The following is a 13,437-nucleotide window of genomic DNA, read 5'->3' as shown; positions in this document are numbered from 1 at the left end:
CACGGTTCATGTATTGCTGAAGCCTGGCTTGGAGGATTTTGAGCATTACTTTACTAGCATGTGAGATGAGTGCAATTGTGCAGTAGTTTGAGCATTCTTTAGCATTGCCTTTCTTTGGGATTGGACTGAAAACTGACCTTTTTCAGTCCTGTGGCCACTGCTGAGTTTTCCAAATTTGCTGGCATATTGAGTGCAGCCAATAGGATTTGAAATAGCTCAACTGGAATTCCATCACCTCCACTAGCTTTGTTCATAGTGATGCTTCCTAAGACCAATTTGACTTCACATTCCAGGATGTCTGGATTGTTATTATGAGATCCTAAGTATGATCTCACTTATATGTAAAACTTGAGAAAGCCAAACACTTAGAAAGAGATTAGATTAGTAATTTCCAGGGATTGTGGAAAAAAGAGGCTTCCCTGGTAAAGAAGCTGGGAAAGAATCCGCCTGCAATGCAGGGGACTCTGGTTTGATCCCTGGGTTGGGAAGATCCCTTGGAGAAGGCGTAGGCTACCACTTCAGTATTCTTGCCTGGAGAATTCCATGGATTGAGGAGCCTGGCAGGCTAACATTCCATGGGGTCGCAAAGAGTCAGACACGACTGAGTAACTTTCACTGTGGGGAGGAGAAGAGGGGAAGTGCTGACCCAAAGACTTCAAAGTTTCAGCTAGGCAAAATAAATAATTTCTGCAGACCAAATATATAATATAGGGTCTTTAACTAACAATGTTGTTATATACTTTAAATTTTATAAAAGTGCAAATACTATGCCAATTGCTCTTACCACGAAAGGACAGCCAACAAACTAAAAATGCAAGGAGGAAGAAACAATTGTAAATGATGGGTAAACTTTATGACATTGATAGTGATGATGATTTCATGGGTATATACTTTTCACCAAAACATAAGGTTGCAAACATCAAGTACCTACAGTACTGTGTATGTCAGTAATACCTCAATAAAATAGTTTGAAAAAAAATGAATACTGCCAGTATTCCTCTGAACTTACAAAAATTTGTTGGATAAGTCAGTTATTACTATAAAATTTTCAGGGGCAACCATATATCTTGGTGTGTGCAGTCCTACTTTAAAATTAACTTTTTTTTTTTTTTTTACACACCAGTGTTTAAACTTTTATTTCACACCATGCAAGGTCAATTATAACACATTAGAAAGTGACAACAGCTATAAGCTGCAATTTTACATTTGTACATTGGAAACGTCCATTTTCAAAAGCTGAACATAATTACCATGTTGTCAAAACAGCTAGGCCTCAATTCAACTTTTATACAGGTAAAATTTACTATGGAAAACAATGATTTTATATCTGTCCACATTCTGTGATGATAATTCTTCGACTAACAGACCCTTGAGGAGAACCAAATGATTCAATCTTTTTCACAGTATCCATACCATCTTTAACAAACCCAAATACTACATGCTTAAAGTGTTATTCTAAATTTTATATATGTTTTCTTTCACATATTTTCTTTTCACATAACATTATCATGATTTGAGGACTTGAGTCTGTTATTTATCTTGTTTATTACTCTTAGGCATACCAGAGTACAAGTAATGTCTGTCCACTTTTTTTCCTAGAGCTAGTAAACAGGCTCAGAACAAGACCAATACAATAACATTTACCCTGCCATTGATCTTATGCAAGGCCTCCAAAGTCAGTAAAGATAGATTTTTCTCAGCCTTCCACCAATTAATATGTGTAAATTTTCTTTATTATCTAGCCTGTTTTTAAATTACTAGCATATTTTCCCTATGCAATAATTTTGTCACTTTCTACTTTTTTGACCAATAAACAGTTTTTAACCAAAAAAAAAGAGAGGGAGACTAACAAACTCTTTGCCAAATACTCTGTACAATTTTACAATCCCACTCAGCAGAACATGAGAGTCCAAGTCTTTCATGTCATCTTTGTATGGTCCACTTTTCCAATTTTAATTTTCCACTAGATGTGCGTTATTGGAATTCAATTATGATTTACATTTGTTGAGGTTACTAAATTTTTTATTATGGTAAAATATATACACAACATAAAATTTACCATTTTGAATATTTTTAATTGCATGATTCAGTAGCATTTTGTATGTTTATATTGCTCTGCAACCTTCACTACCACCTAATTCCAGAAATATTTTCATCCTGCAAACTAAAACACTGTATCCATGAAATAATAATGCTCCATTTCCCTTGCCCCTAGCCCCTACCTGCTAAGCATCATTCTACTTTCCAACTCTATAAATCATACTATTCTATGTACCTCACACAAGTGGGATCATACAGTATTTGTACTTTTGTAATTGATTTACTTCACATAGCATAATATCATCAAGGTTTATCTGACTTGTAGCATGGATCAGAATTTCCTCTTTTTAAGCTGAATAAACATCCCATTCAGCTATTCATGGTCACTTGCATTGCTGCTACCTTTTGGATATCATAAATAATCCTGCTATGAACATAGGTGTATATAAATATTTGTTTAAATTCTAATTTATATTTTCTTAATGACTAGTTATATTGGTCCTCTTTTCATGTGCTTATTTATCATGGGTATATTCGTTGGTGTGGTATATGTTCATATCAGTTTCATATTTTTAATTAGGCTTTTGTTTTCTTATTGTTAAGGCTGCAAAGCTCTTTATACAGTCATATGTGATTTGTAAAGAGCAGAAGGTAAGTTTAATGAAGTTCAATTAATCAATTTGTTCTTTTATGGCTTTTGCTTTGGTGTCATATCTACAAAATCCTTGCCCATCTCAATGTGAAAAATATTTTCTCCTATGAATTCATCTAGAAGTATTATAGATTTAGGTTTTACATTTAGAGATAATTTTAATATGGTTAATTTTGTATATTATTTATAATAATAACAATGTAAATTATTTTCTATATAAATACCCAACTGTTGTAGCACCTTATCCAGTGACTTCTCTTTGACCTTTTGTTAAATTCATCTGTCTCCTTATGTCCAACCTGAATGCCTTTGTTCCCTTTTTTTTGCTGGGTTGCATTGCCAGTGCCTCCGTACAATGCTGAATACAAGTGTCAGGAGCAGATAATCTTATTTCTGATCTTAGTGAGAAAGTAGTCTTTCTTTCATAATTATGTGTGATATTAGTTGTAGGTTTTCCACAAATTTTCATTACTAGTTTGAGGAAGTTCTCTTCTATTTCTAGTTTAGGGAGAGTGTTTTTTTTTTTTTTTTAATTCAAAAATGGATGTTGAATTTTGTCAAATGCTTTGTGTGTCTACGGATAAAATCATGCTTGTCTTTCTTTCATATTAACTCTGTTGTTCATGATATATTTTCTTTTTTATATACTGCTGGATGTGATTTTCTAAAGTTGTAGAAATTCTGTATCTATGTTCATGAGAGATATTAATCTACATATATATATATTTATAATATCTTTGGTGTTGGTATCAGGATAAAACTAGGCTCATAGAATGCTTTAGGAACAAGTCCATCTTTTAAAATTTTCTGAAGGAGTTTACATAGAATTTATATAATTTCTTCATTAGTAATTTGTTAGAATTTAATAGTGACATTATCATGAACTAAATTTTTCTTAGCTGGAATATTTTTAACTAGAAATTTAGTTTCTTCACAATCAAAGGGCACAGAGTGACTAGATGGAAAAGACCCAACTAAATGCTGACTAAAAAGGTCACAATTCACTAAAGACAAACATAGGCTCAAAGTGAAGGGATGAAATAAGATATTTCATGCAAGTAGCAAACAAAATAATGTGGGAGTAGCCACACTTACATCGGACAAAATAGACTTCAAGCTAAAAATAGTAACAAGAGAGAAAGAAAGAAGATCACTGCATAGTCAATACATCAAGAAGATGTAGTAATCATATACACACCCAACATCAGAGCACCTAAATTTATTAAACAAATACTACAGATCTAAAAGCAGAAATAGGCAACAATATAATAATAATCAATTATTGATTATTAATTGCTATTATTGATTATTATTATTAAAAGTGAACTTCAATAATCCACTTTTCAGAATAGGTAGGTCATCCTGATAGAAAATTAGTAGGAAAATATTGGAATTCAACCACATTTTAGACCAAATGTATTTAACAGACATTTATAGGACATTCCATCCAACAGCATCAGATTACACATTCTTCTAAGTACACCAGAATAAATCATAATCTAGGCCACAAAAAAAGCCTTAGCAAATTTTAGAAAACTGAAATCATACCAAGTATCTTTTCCAACAACAATGGTATGTAGGCAGAAATCAATAAGAAGAGAAAAGCTGGAAATTTTACAACATGGAAACTAAACAAATATTCTTGAACAACCAATGGATCAAAAAAGAAATCAAAGGAGAAAGTATAAAATATTACTAAATAAATGAAAATGGAAGCACAACACACCAAAAGCTTTGAGATGCTGCAAAAGCAATTCTTAAAAGGAAGTTTATCTATAAATGTATATATTAAGAAAAAATATATGTCAAATAAAAAAACCAAACTTTAGGCCTCAAGGAGCTAAAAAAAAACCAAACTAAGTCCAAATTTAGCAAAAGGGAAGAAAGAAAGATCAGAGCAGAAATAAATATACAAAGACCAGAAAAACAATACAAAAGATCAATGAATCTAATAGCTGGCTTAAAAAAAAAGATAAAAAAAAAAAAAAAGAAACTTTTAGCTAGACAATGAAGAAAAGGCAAATACCTAAAAAAAAAAAAATCAGATATAACAAAGGGAGATGTTACCTTCGATAACACAAAAATACAAATGATCCTGAGTCACCTATGAGCATTTATATGCCAAGAAATTAAACAACTTATAAGAAACTTATAAATTTCCAGAAATATACAGTCTACCAGGACTGAATCAAGTAGAGATACAAAATCAGAAAAAACCCCAGTAATGTGAAAGGAGACTGAATCAGTAACCAAAAACCTCCCAACACAAACAAGCCCAGAACCATATGCTTTCACTGGTTAACTCTACCAAAGCAGTAAAAAACAATTAAAGTCAGTTCTTTCCAAACTCTTCCAAAAAACTGAATTGGAGGAAACTCTCAAACTCATTTTTCAATACCAGAGTTAACCTGAAATCAAAATCAAATATGATACTACAAAAAAGAAAATTATAAACCAATATCCCTGATGAATACAGGTGTAAAAATTCAGCAAAATACTAGTAAAACAAATTCAACAGCACATTAAAAGGATCACACTCAATGATCAAATAGTATTGAACCCTGGGATTCAAGGATGGTTCAACAGAAACATATAAATAAATGTGATACACCACATTAATAGAATGAAAGATGGAAATATTAGAATCATCTCAGTAGGTGCAGAAAATCATTTTACAAAATGCAACATTTTCTTTTCACAGAAAAAATCTTCAACAATTTAGGTACAGAAAGAATATACCTCAGTATAATAAAGGCTATAAAACACAAATTCATAGCTAACGTTATACTCAATGGTGAAAGTTTCAAAGTTTTTCCTTTAAGACCAGAAATAAGATAAATGTGCCTAATCTCACCAATTTTATTCAACATAGTACTGAAAGTCCTAGCCAGAGTAGTTACAAAAGATAAAGAAATAAAAGTCATCCAAATCAGAAAGACAGAAGTATTTGCAAGTGATAGGATATACATTGAAAATCCTAGACTTAACCAAAAAACTCTTGTAATTAGTTAACAATTCAGTAAAGTTGCAAGATACAAGATCAACCGACAGAAATTCGTTGCTAATATTTATAAACACTAACAGTAAAGCACTGGATAAAGAAACAAGGAAGACCATCCCATTCACAACAGAACACAAAAGAATATACTACTAGGAATAAATTTAAACAAAATGTGAATGATCTATACAACCAAAATGGCAAGAATTTGATAAAAGAAACTGAAGAAGACACAAACAAATGCAAAGACATCTTGTGCTCATGGGTTAGAAAAATTAATGTTATTAAAATATTCAGAGTACCAGAGTCATCTATACATTCAAGAAGATCATAACTCAAAAAGACACATGTACCCAAATGCTCATTGCAGCACTATTTACAACAGCCAGGACATGGAAGAAATCTAGATGTCTAGCAATAGATGAATGGATAAAGAAGATGTGTTATATATAATATATATACAATGGAATATTACTCAGCCATGAAAAGGAATGAAATTGTCAGTTAAAGTGATATGAATGAACCTAGAGTCTGTCATACAGTGTGAAGTAAGTCAAAAAGAGAAAAGTAAATATCATATATTAATGTTTATATATTGAATCTAGAAAATGGTACTCATGAACCCACTTGCAGGGCAGGAATAGAGGCACAGATGAGAGAACAGACTTGTGGATATGGAGGGAGAAGGAAAGAGGGAGGCTTGAGGAAGAACTGAGAAGAATTGAGAAAGTAGCATTGACATGTATACACTACCATTGTGTAAAATAGATAATAGCCCAGGGAGCTCAGCTTGGTGCGCTGTGATGACCTAGAGGATGAAATGGGAGGATGGGAGGAGGCTCAAGAGGGAGGGAATATATGTATGCATATGGCCAATTCACAATGTTGTACAGCAGAAACTAACACAATATTATAAAGCAACTATATTCCAATAAAGCACTGGAAAAGGAAAAAAACATTCAATAGAATTTTTACAGAAATAGAAAAAATAATCTTCAAAAAGGCACTGAACAGCTAATGTTTCTGAGAAATGGTTCACCTCCCTGATTTCAAAGTATGCTTCATAGCTATAGAAATAAAAATGGTATGATGTTAATATTAAAGTAGATATATACACCATAAAGCAAAATAAAGAGCCCAAAATTAAACATATGCATACAGTCAGTTATTTGACAAGGAAGCCAAGTTCCCTTATTTATGATGATAACACATCAACCTCACACTGTCCTCTTGAGAATTGTATAAGGCAAGGTAAGCAAAATTATTTATGTCAAATCTAAACTCCAGATACAACTTGCTATTTCAACTTCAAAGCAGAAACATGCAAATCTCAGTAACACACTCCTCCCACCACTCCCATGCATAGCTCATTCTGATCAGAGACCAGAGCAGGCACCAGGGCAACAGAAGTGTCTACAGAGATCCATGAAATCTGCTTGTACCAGGTCCTTTGGGAAAGGACGACATAGAAAGGGCAGAGAATGGTCCTTCATGTTACAGAGAAACAGAGAACTCCTGTTCCCAGCTCCCATAACTGGCTGAAATGAAAAATCCGGGGGAACTTCCTGAGCATAAGAAACCTACCTGCCTAACAATTTCTGGATTTTCCTGTATGGATGACAACAAAAAATAGTTCTATCTGTTTGGCTGGATTAACCCAGGAAAATGGTCAAAAGCAAAGAAATAAATACATTGTCAAACTGCGCAATTATGGATTCAACTAGAAAATTATGGTGAGGAAGCAAAGGAAAATGGTCTACTTCATGACATAACATTTACCTTGCTTGTATTTATCATATGTCATAAGAAGTTTCATCTCGAATGATTCAGAGTTTATTCTTTTGATAAACCATTTCACAAATTCAAAGTTCCACATAGACTCAACAAATGTATTTTGTGAGTTGCCTGTTAAAACACTGCCTTTAAACCAGAAAATACCTGTCTTCTTTTACCTACTTATTGACTTGAAAGTGATATTAAAGAAATTTCACAGAAGTGATAAAATTTGGAATACTTAAGAAAATCTTCTCAGAAATAGCTGTGAATTGTGGGTTCCTCTAACCATGTAAAATTCTATAAAGGAAAGAATGTTCCATCCATCATGATTAGTCAATAACCAATAAACAACAAAGCCCCTCTCTGTATACCATGGACATATTTTCTTCTAAACTATATTTCCTCTCCTTCAGCAACCATCAGAGTAATTAGAATTTGATTTTGCTCTTAAAGGGAAGGTGAAACGGAAGAAACAGTGTGTGATCCTTAGGAGTGATCCTCTAGGGAAGCATAGAAAAGAAAATTAAGGTTGACAGTTAACTAAAAAAAGAAAGTAGAGAGGAATAGTGAGTAGAAGAGTAAAATTTTGAATGAGAGAAAGGGAGATGGAGATGCTTTTTGGAGACTAAGCGTGTGACTTTAAGTGGCAGGTGGACTTGAAGTCAATAGGTGTGTGGATAATGGAGAATAAATAGATGAAGAGAAGAGATGCTGATTCCATTGCATGCATGCATGAAAGGGTGCTAGGAATGTCCCTACACTCTGCATTTCTGCTAATTGGTTCCTAAGGCCAGAATGACTCCTTTAAATGTCCGTGTCTTTGATTCTTGAATTTATTTCCTGTGGAACTCAGTGCATTCTCACAGAGGACAGCCTGTTAGATCATAGGGCATGCATTTAGCAGATCCTTTGCTAAAGATATTTAATCAGAGAAAGGGTGTCAGAACAAGAGGGCATAAGTCCTTCCAGGATAAAAAGAAAGTAATTCACCAACAAGGCAACATTGGAAATGGGACGGATCTTGAGATGAATGTCCCATGTAATATCATCAACCAAAGGATTCACTGGCATGTGAACTCACTGGAGATGTTAAGGGTAAGGACATTCTACCCGGAGTAATTAACTTGTTTACTACTTTGCTCAGGGCTGCCAACTGTGGAAATCAAAGGTCTGAATCTACACATGTGACTATATAAGGGTTAAGACCCAGAAAAAGAGAAGTTACAGAGCAGGCTATGATGCCTAATAACCTAGGTTTATATCAAGTAGCAGATTCAACCATAAAATGACTGATTTTTCTAATCTAGTTCTGCTTGTCACTTTGGTCCAACCAAAATGATTCATTTACCTAACAATTAAAAATAGAACAGTTATCAAAACAGTCAACCTGACAAGATATAGAAAATAACCTAAAATATATTGTCACATCTATTTGCAGATTTAAGGGTTAAATATGATTATCTTTTAAATGGGTGGGCTCAGGAAACTCAAACAGGGGCTCTGTATCAACTTAGAAGGGTCGGATGGAGAGAGAGATGGGAGGGAGTTTCAAAAGGGAAGGGGTATATGTATACCTATGGCTGATTTATGTTGAGGTTTAACAGAAAACAACAAAATTCTATAAAGCAATTATCCTTAATAAAAAAAAAATAAACTTAAAAAAAGGTTTTATGCATAAATGAAATTTATAAATTTATTCCCTGTGGAACTCAGTGTTCCATTTAACGTATAAAATTGAAATACATTAATATGAGGGTATGTTCTAAGTGGTAAAAATTCACACACAAACTATAACAAACTAACAATTTGGAAGTCAAAATTAGTTTTTTCAGAGCTTTCTAAACACTTTTTCACAATTCTTATCTATGAGAGTGAATTTTATGCTGATCTAGAGCATCATTGGTTGTTCTTTAAGGGTTCTAGAAGTAAAACAACTAATGTAGATAACTTTATTAAAAATCTTTTTATTTTGTATTGAAGTATAGCTGATTAACAATATTGCAATAGTTTCAAATGGACAGCAAAGGGACTCAGCCATACATATACACGTAGCTATTTTCCTCCAAATTCCCCTCCCATCCAGTCTGCCACATAACATTGAGCAGAGTTCCATGTGCTATACAGTAGGTCCTTGTTGGTTGTCCATTTTATTTTTTAAATTTTTTAATTGAAGAAAAATTGCTTTATAATGTTGTGTGAATAGCTTATGAAATAATTTATGGTCAAGTCCTGATAGTCAAGAAAATCAAAGTAATAGTAGAGTTGGGTAAATTTCTTTCCTTGTTGGGCTTCCCTAGTGGCTCAGATGGTAAAAAAATCTTCCTGCAAGGCAGGAGATCTGGGTTTGATCACTGGGACATGAAGATCCCCTGGAGAAGGGAATGGCTATCCACTCCAGTATTCTTGCCTAGAGAACTCCATGGACTGAGGAGCCTGGTGGGCTGCAGTCCATGAGGTCACAAAGGTCACGACTGTGAGACTAACACTGAGAGGCTAACACTTACTTTTCACTTCCTTCCTGGTTAACTATCTGGTCGATATGGAACTAATCATTTAACCCTTTCTGAACTGTAAATCCATCACTAAAATAACAGGGGCAAAAATTTTACTGGGGATAAGAGTGAAGTGGATTTTTCTAAGACAAATTTTAACTTTAAAGGTCAAAGCTTCTGCAAATATACAATCAACTTGAAGAATCTTTGATATAGGTAACCTCAATCCTGCCTGGCATGTGCAATGTATGGGGTTGCAAAGAGTTGGACACAACTGGGTGCTGAACTGAACTGAACCTCAACCCCAGTGATCCTTGCCTGCCAATATTCCTACCCTTATATATTCTGTCTTTAACAAAGGGCTGGGCCTTTTTACTCATTACTTCTGATATTAGGTTACAAAAAGACTGTGATTTCTATCCTGCTCTCACTATCATTCTCCCTTCCCTCTTTCTTGAAGGAAACTACAATGATGTGAGCTGTCCCATGGAAAGGCAAGGAACTGAGAGAGGCTCCCAGTCAATAGCCAGCAAGGATTTGAGGCCATTGGCTCAAAAGCCCAGGAGGGCTGCACTGAACCCTGCCAATGACACCTGAGTGGGCTTGGAAGCAGATCTTCCCCCAGTGGAAAATTCAGATGTGATTATAGCACCAGCTAGTACTTTGATTATAGTCTTGTCAGAGATCTTTAGGCAAGACATCAGCCAAACTTTACTCAGATTCTTATTGGAAGAACTGTAAGGTAATAAATTTTTGTTGTTTTATCTTGGGATAATTATTATGCAGCAATAGTAATTAGCAATTACTAATACAGGCTCCAAAAAAAGAAAGAGCCAAGAATTGGGATCATGGATAGGAGAATGAGGAACTTCTCCCCTGAGTGACTAGATTCAATAAGCACTGATAGAACAGGTCAAGTAAAGTGGCAAAGGAATGTAATACAGTCAGTATTCCTGCTTTGAACCGGCTTATAGGCCTTGTACAAACACAAAGTAACTTAGAAGTGACAGGAACTGGCAGCTGTTTACCAAACCTATTCCTGTTCTGTCTATTCACTAAGCTAGAAACACTTCCCAGCCTCCTTTGGAATGTGACTAGATCCAAACATTATGGGAGGCTCAGGCAGGGCAGTAGTTTCAGGCTTGATCCATTAACCTTTCCACATATTGCCTGCTACCTGTTTGGTACAGAGGAGCAGAACAACCTTAGAAATTAACATTGAAGGTGGTAAGCAATAAAAGCAGGAGCAGGTGAGCATGAGCCTCGGTCTGTGAAATGTCACTCAGAGGAGAGCCATCTACCTATCAAAAATGTCTATTTGGGGCTTTATCTGATGAGAAATACACTTCTATTATCTTAATAAGCCACTGAGATTTGGCAGATTATCTGTTACATGAGCTAGCATTATACTATTAAATGTAGTACAGAACAATACAAGACTATATGTAATTAACATCCTTAATGAGGATTTGAAAGAGGCCTATAACTGAAAAATGCTGGGACATGATTTTTAGTCATTTGTCTTCAATGTTAAGTAGTGATATGACTTTGAAGGAGTCACTTTTCTGGGCTAAATAATATTTGAAACGGTTTCAAATGCCTTCCTTTCTAAATGCCTACCTTTGCAGAATGCTAAGTCTTAAATTTGATAGTTCAGGTCAAAGACTGTGTGAGGTTACCCTTAGCCATCATAGAATTCCTCTAGCTTTTGAAAATGAAGCAATCTGCATCTCCATTGTACAGTGTATCATCTATACTCTTTCGTTATAACATCTTTCATCTATTTTTCATATGTACCTTTCATTGGTCTTCTTCTTCAATAAGGCTAAAGGTCTTTGGCATCAGAGATTATACTTTATTCATCTTTACACTCTAAGACTTAGCATAGTGTCTGGTACATAGTAGGATGGAAAAACAAGTGATTGAGTGAGGGTGGAAAAATGTCATAAAATGTCTCAGGGACTGAGACAGCATAAACAGGAGAGGGGAAATGCATCTCTGAGTAAGGAGGCGGGAAGGAGGGGAGATGGTAGTATTGGAATTTGAGTTACTATGTACTAGATGTGGGTTAAACATTAATTATTCCAGGTGGTGGCAATTTGTTCCATGAGTAAAGGAAATAGGTGGGGACTTGAGAGAGCCTACCTAACCAAAATATTGGTCAAATTGCTGTTATCTGCATAAGTATCCTGGCTGTTGATGCTTTATATAAGGATTAAAAAGGAAAGATCTTGGAGGACAGAATCCAGTAAATCATGAGTTCTACAACTCTTTCCCCCAGGGTTGATTAATTCTAACAAGGCAGAGACATGGACAAAAGAAATGAGTCTTCAAATACAGATTTAATCCTCCTGGGCCTCTTCCCTGATATGAATCATGTCAACTTCCTTCTCTGTGCCATTCTCCTGATCTACACCATGGCTCTCACTTCAAACTCCATTCTAATCCTCCTAATCTGGGTGGATTCTCACCTCCACACACCCATGTACTTCCTGCTCAGCCAACTGGCTCTCATGGACATGACATTAATCTCTAGCATTGTACCCAAGATGGCAACTGACTTCTTCTCAGGGAAGAGAAACATATCACGAGTGGCCTGTGGGACTCAGATCTTCTTCGTCCTGACTGTAGGAATTGCTGAGTGCACCCTCATCACCCTCATGTCCTATGACCGATATGTGGCCATCTGCAACCCTCTGAGATACACCCTCATCATGAGTCAGAAAGTCTGTCTGCAGATGGCTGCCATCTCCTGGGCTGGGGGCGCCCTTACATCACTTGCACACACAGCCTATGCCATGCATTTCCCCATCTGTGGTTCCAGAGAGATTCCCCATTTCCTCTGTGAGATCATGTCCATGCTAAAATTGGCCTGTGATGATGTCTCCGCCTATGAGAAGGCGGTGGTAGTGACAAGCATTGTGGTGCTCCTCATCCCCTTGTCCCTCATCACGTCCTCTTATGCTCTCATATTCCTTGCTGTCCTTCGCATGAAATCTCCAGAAGGAAGGGACAAAGCTCTAGCCACTTGCTTTTCCCACTTGACTGTAGTGTGCCTCTATTACGGCCCTGCCATGGTGGTCTACATGAAGCCTAGTTCCTACCATAATCCCAGACTGGACCAAGTCCTCTTTGTGCTTGACCCTATTCTCACTCCGTTGCTAAATCCTCTGATTTATAGTCTTAGAAACAAAGAAGTGTTGGGGGCCCTAAGGAAGTTTCTAACTTGATGATACAGAGTCAAACTAAAAGAAGAAGATATGCCCACTGTAATCACTAACTTTAATACAGTCTAAGCCTTTGATTGTGTGGATCACAATAAACTGTGGAAAATTCTGAAGGAGATGGGAATACCAGACCACCTGACCTGCCTCTTGAGAAACCTATATGCAGGTCAGGAAGCAACAGTTAGAACTGGACATGGGACAACAGACTGGTTCCAAATAGGAAAAGGAGTAGGTCAAGGCTATATATTGTCG

At 35.6% G+C, this 13,437-nt stretch overlaps 1 protein-coding gene across 1 annotated transcript; it reads left to right on the top strand.

Annotated features, from left to right (window-relative positions):
* The first annotated feature begins 12,152 nt into the window (after window positions 1-12,152).
* On the top strand, window positions 12,153-13,188 carry LOC136167612 (olfactory receptor 2V1-like). Its single transcript, XM_065935116.1, has one exon. The coding sequence runs from the start codon at window positions 12,268-12,270 to the stop codon at window positions 13,186-13,188; it is 921 nt and encodes a 306-aa protein (XP_065791188.1). The 5' UTR covers window positions 12,153-12,267.
* The last annotated feature ends 249 nt before the right edge of the window (window positions 13,189-13,437 follow it).

This window comes from Muntiacus reevesi, chromosome 1, assembly GCF_963930625.1.
Source record: "Muntiacus reevesi chromosome 1, mMunRee1.1, whole genome shotgun sequence".
In the NCBI taxonomy this organism is placed as follows: domain Eukaryota; kingdom Metazoa; phylum Chordata; class Mammalia; order Artiodactyla; family Cervidae; genus Muntiacus; species Muntiacus reevesi.
This window is presented reverse-complemented; position numbering and strand designations above follow the sequence as displayed.

Coding starts and splice junctions, on each gene's coding strand:
- LOC136167612 (XM_065935116.1), top strand. CDS start 12,268: ATGGACAAAAGAAATGAGTCTTCAAATACAGATTTAATCCTCCTGGGC.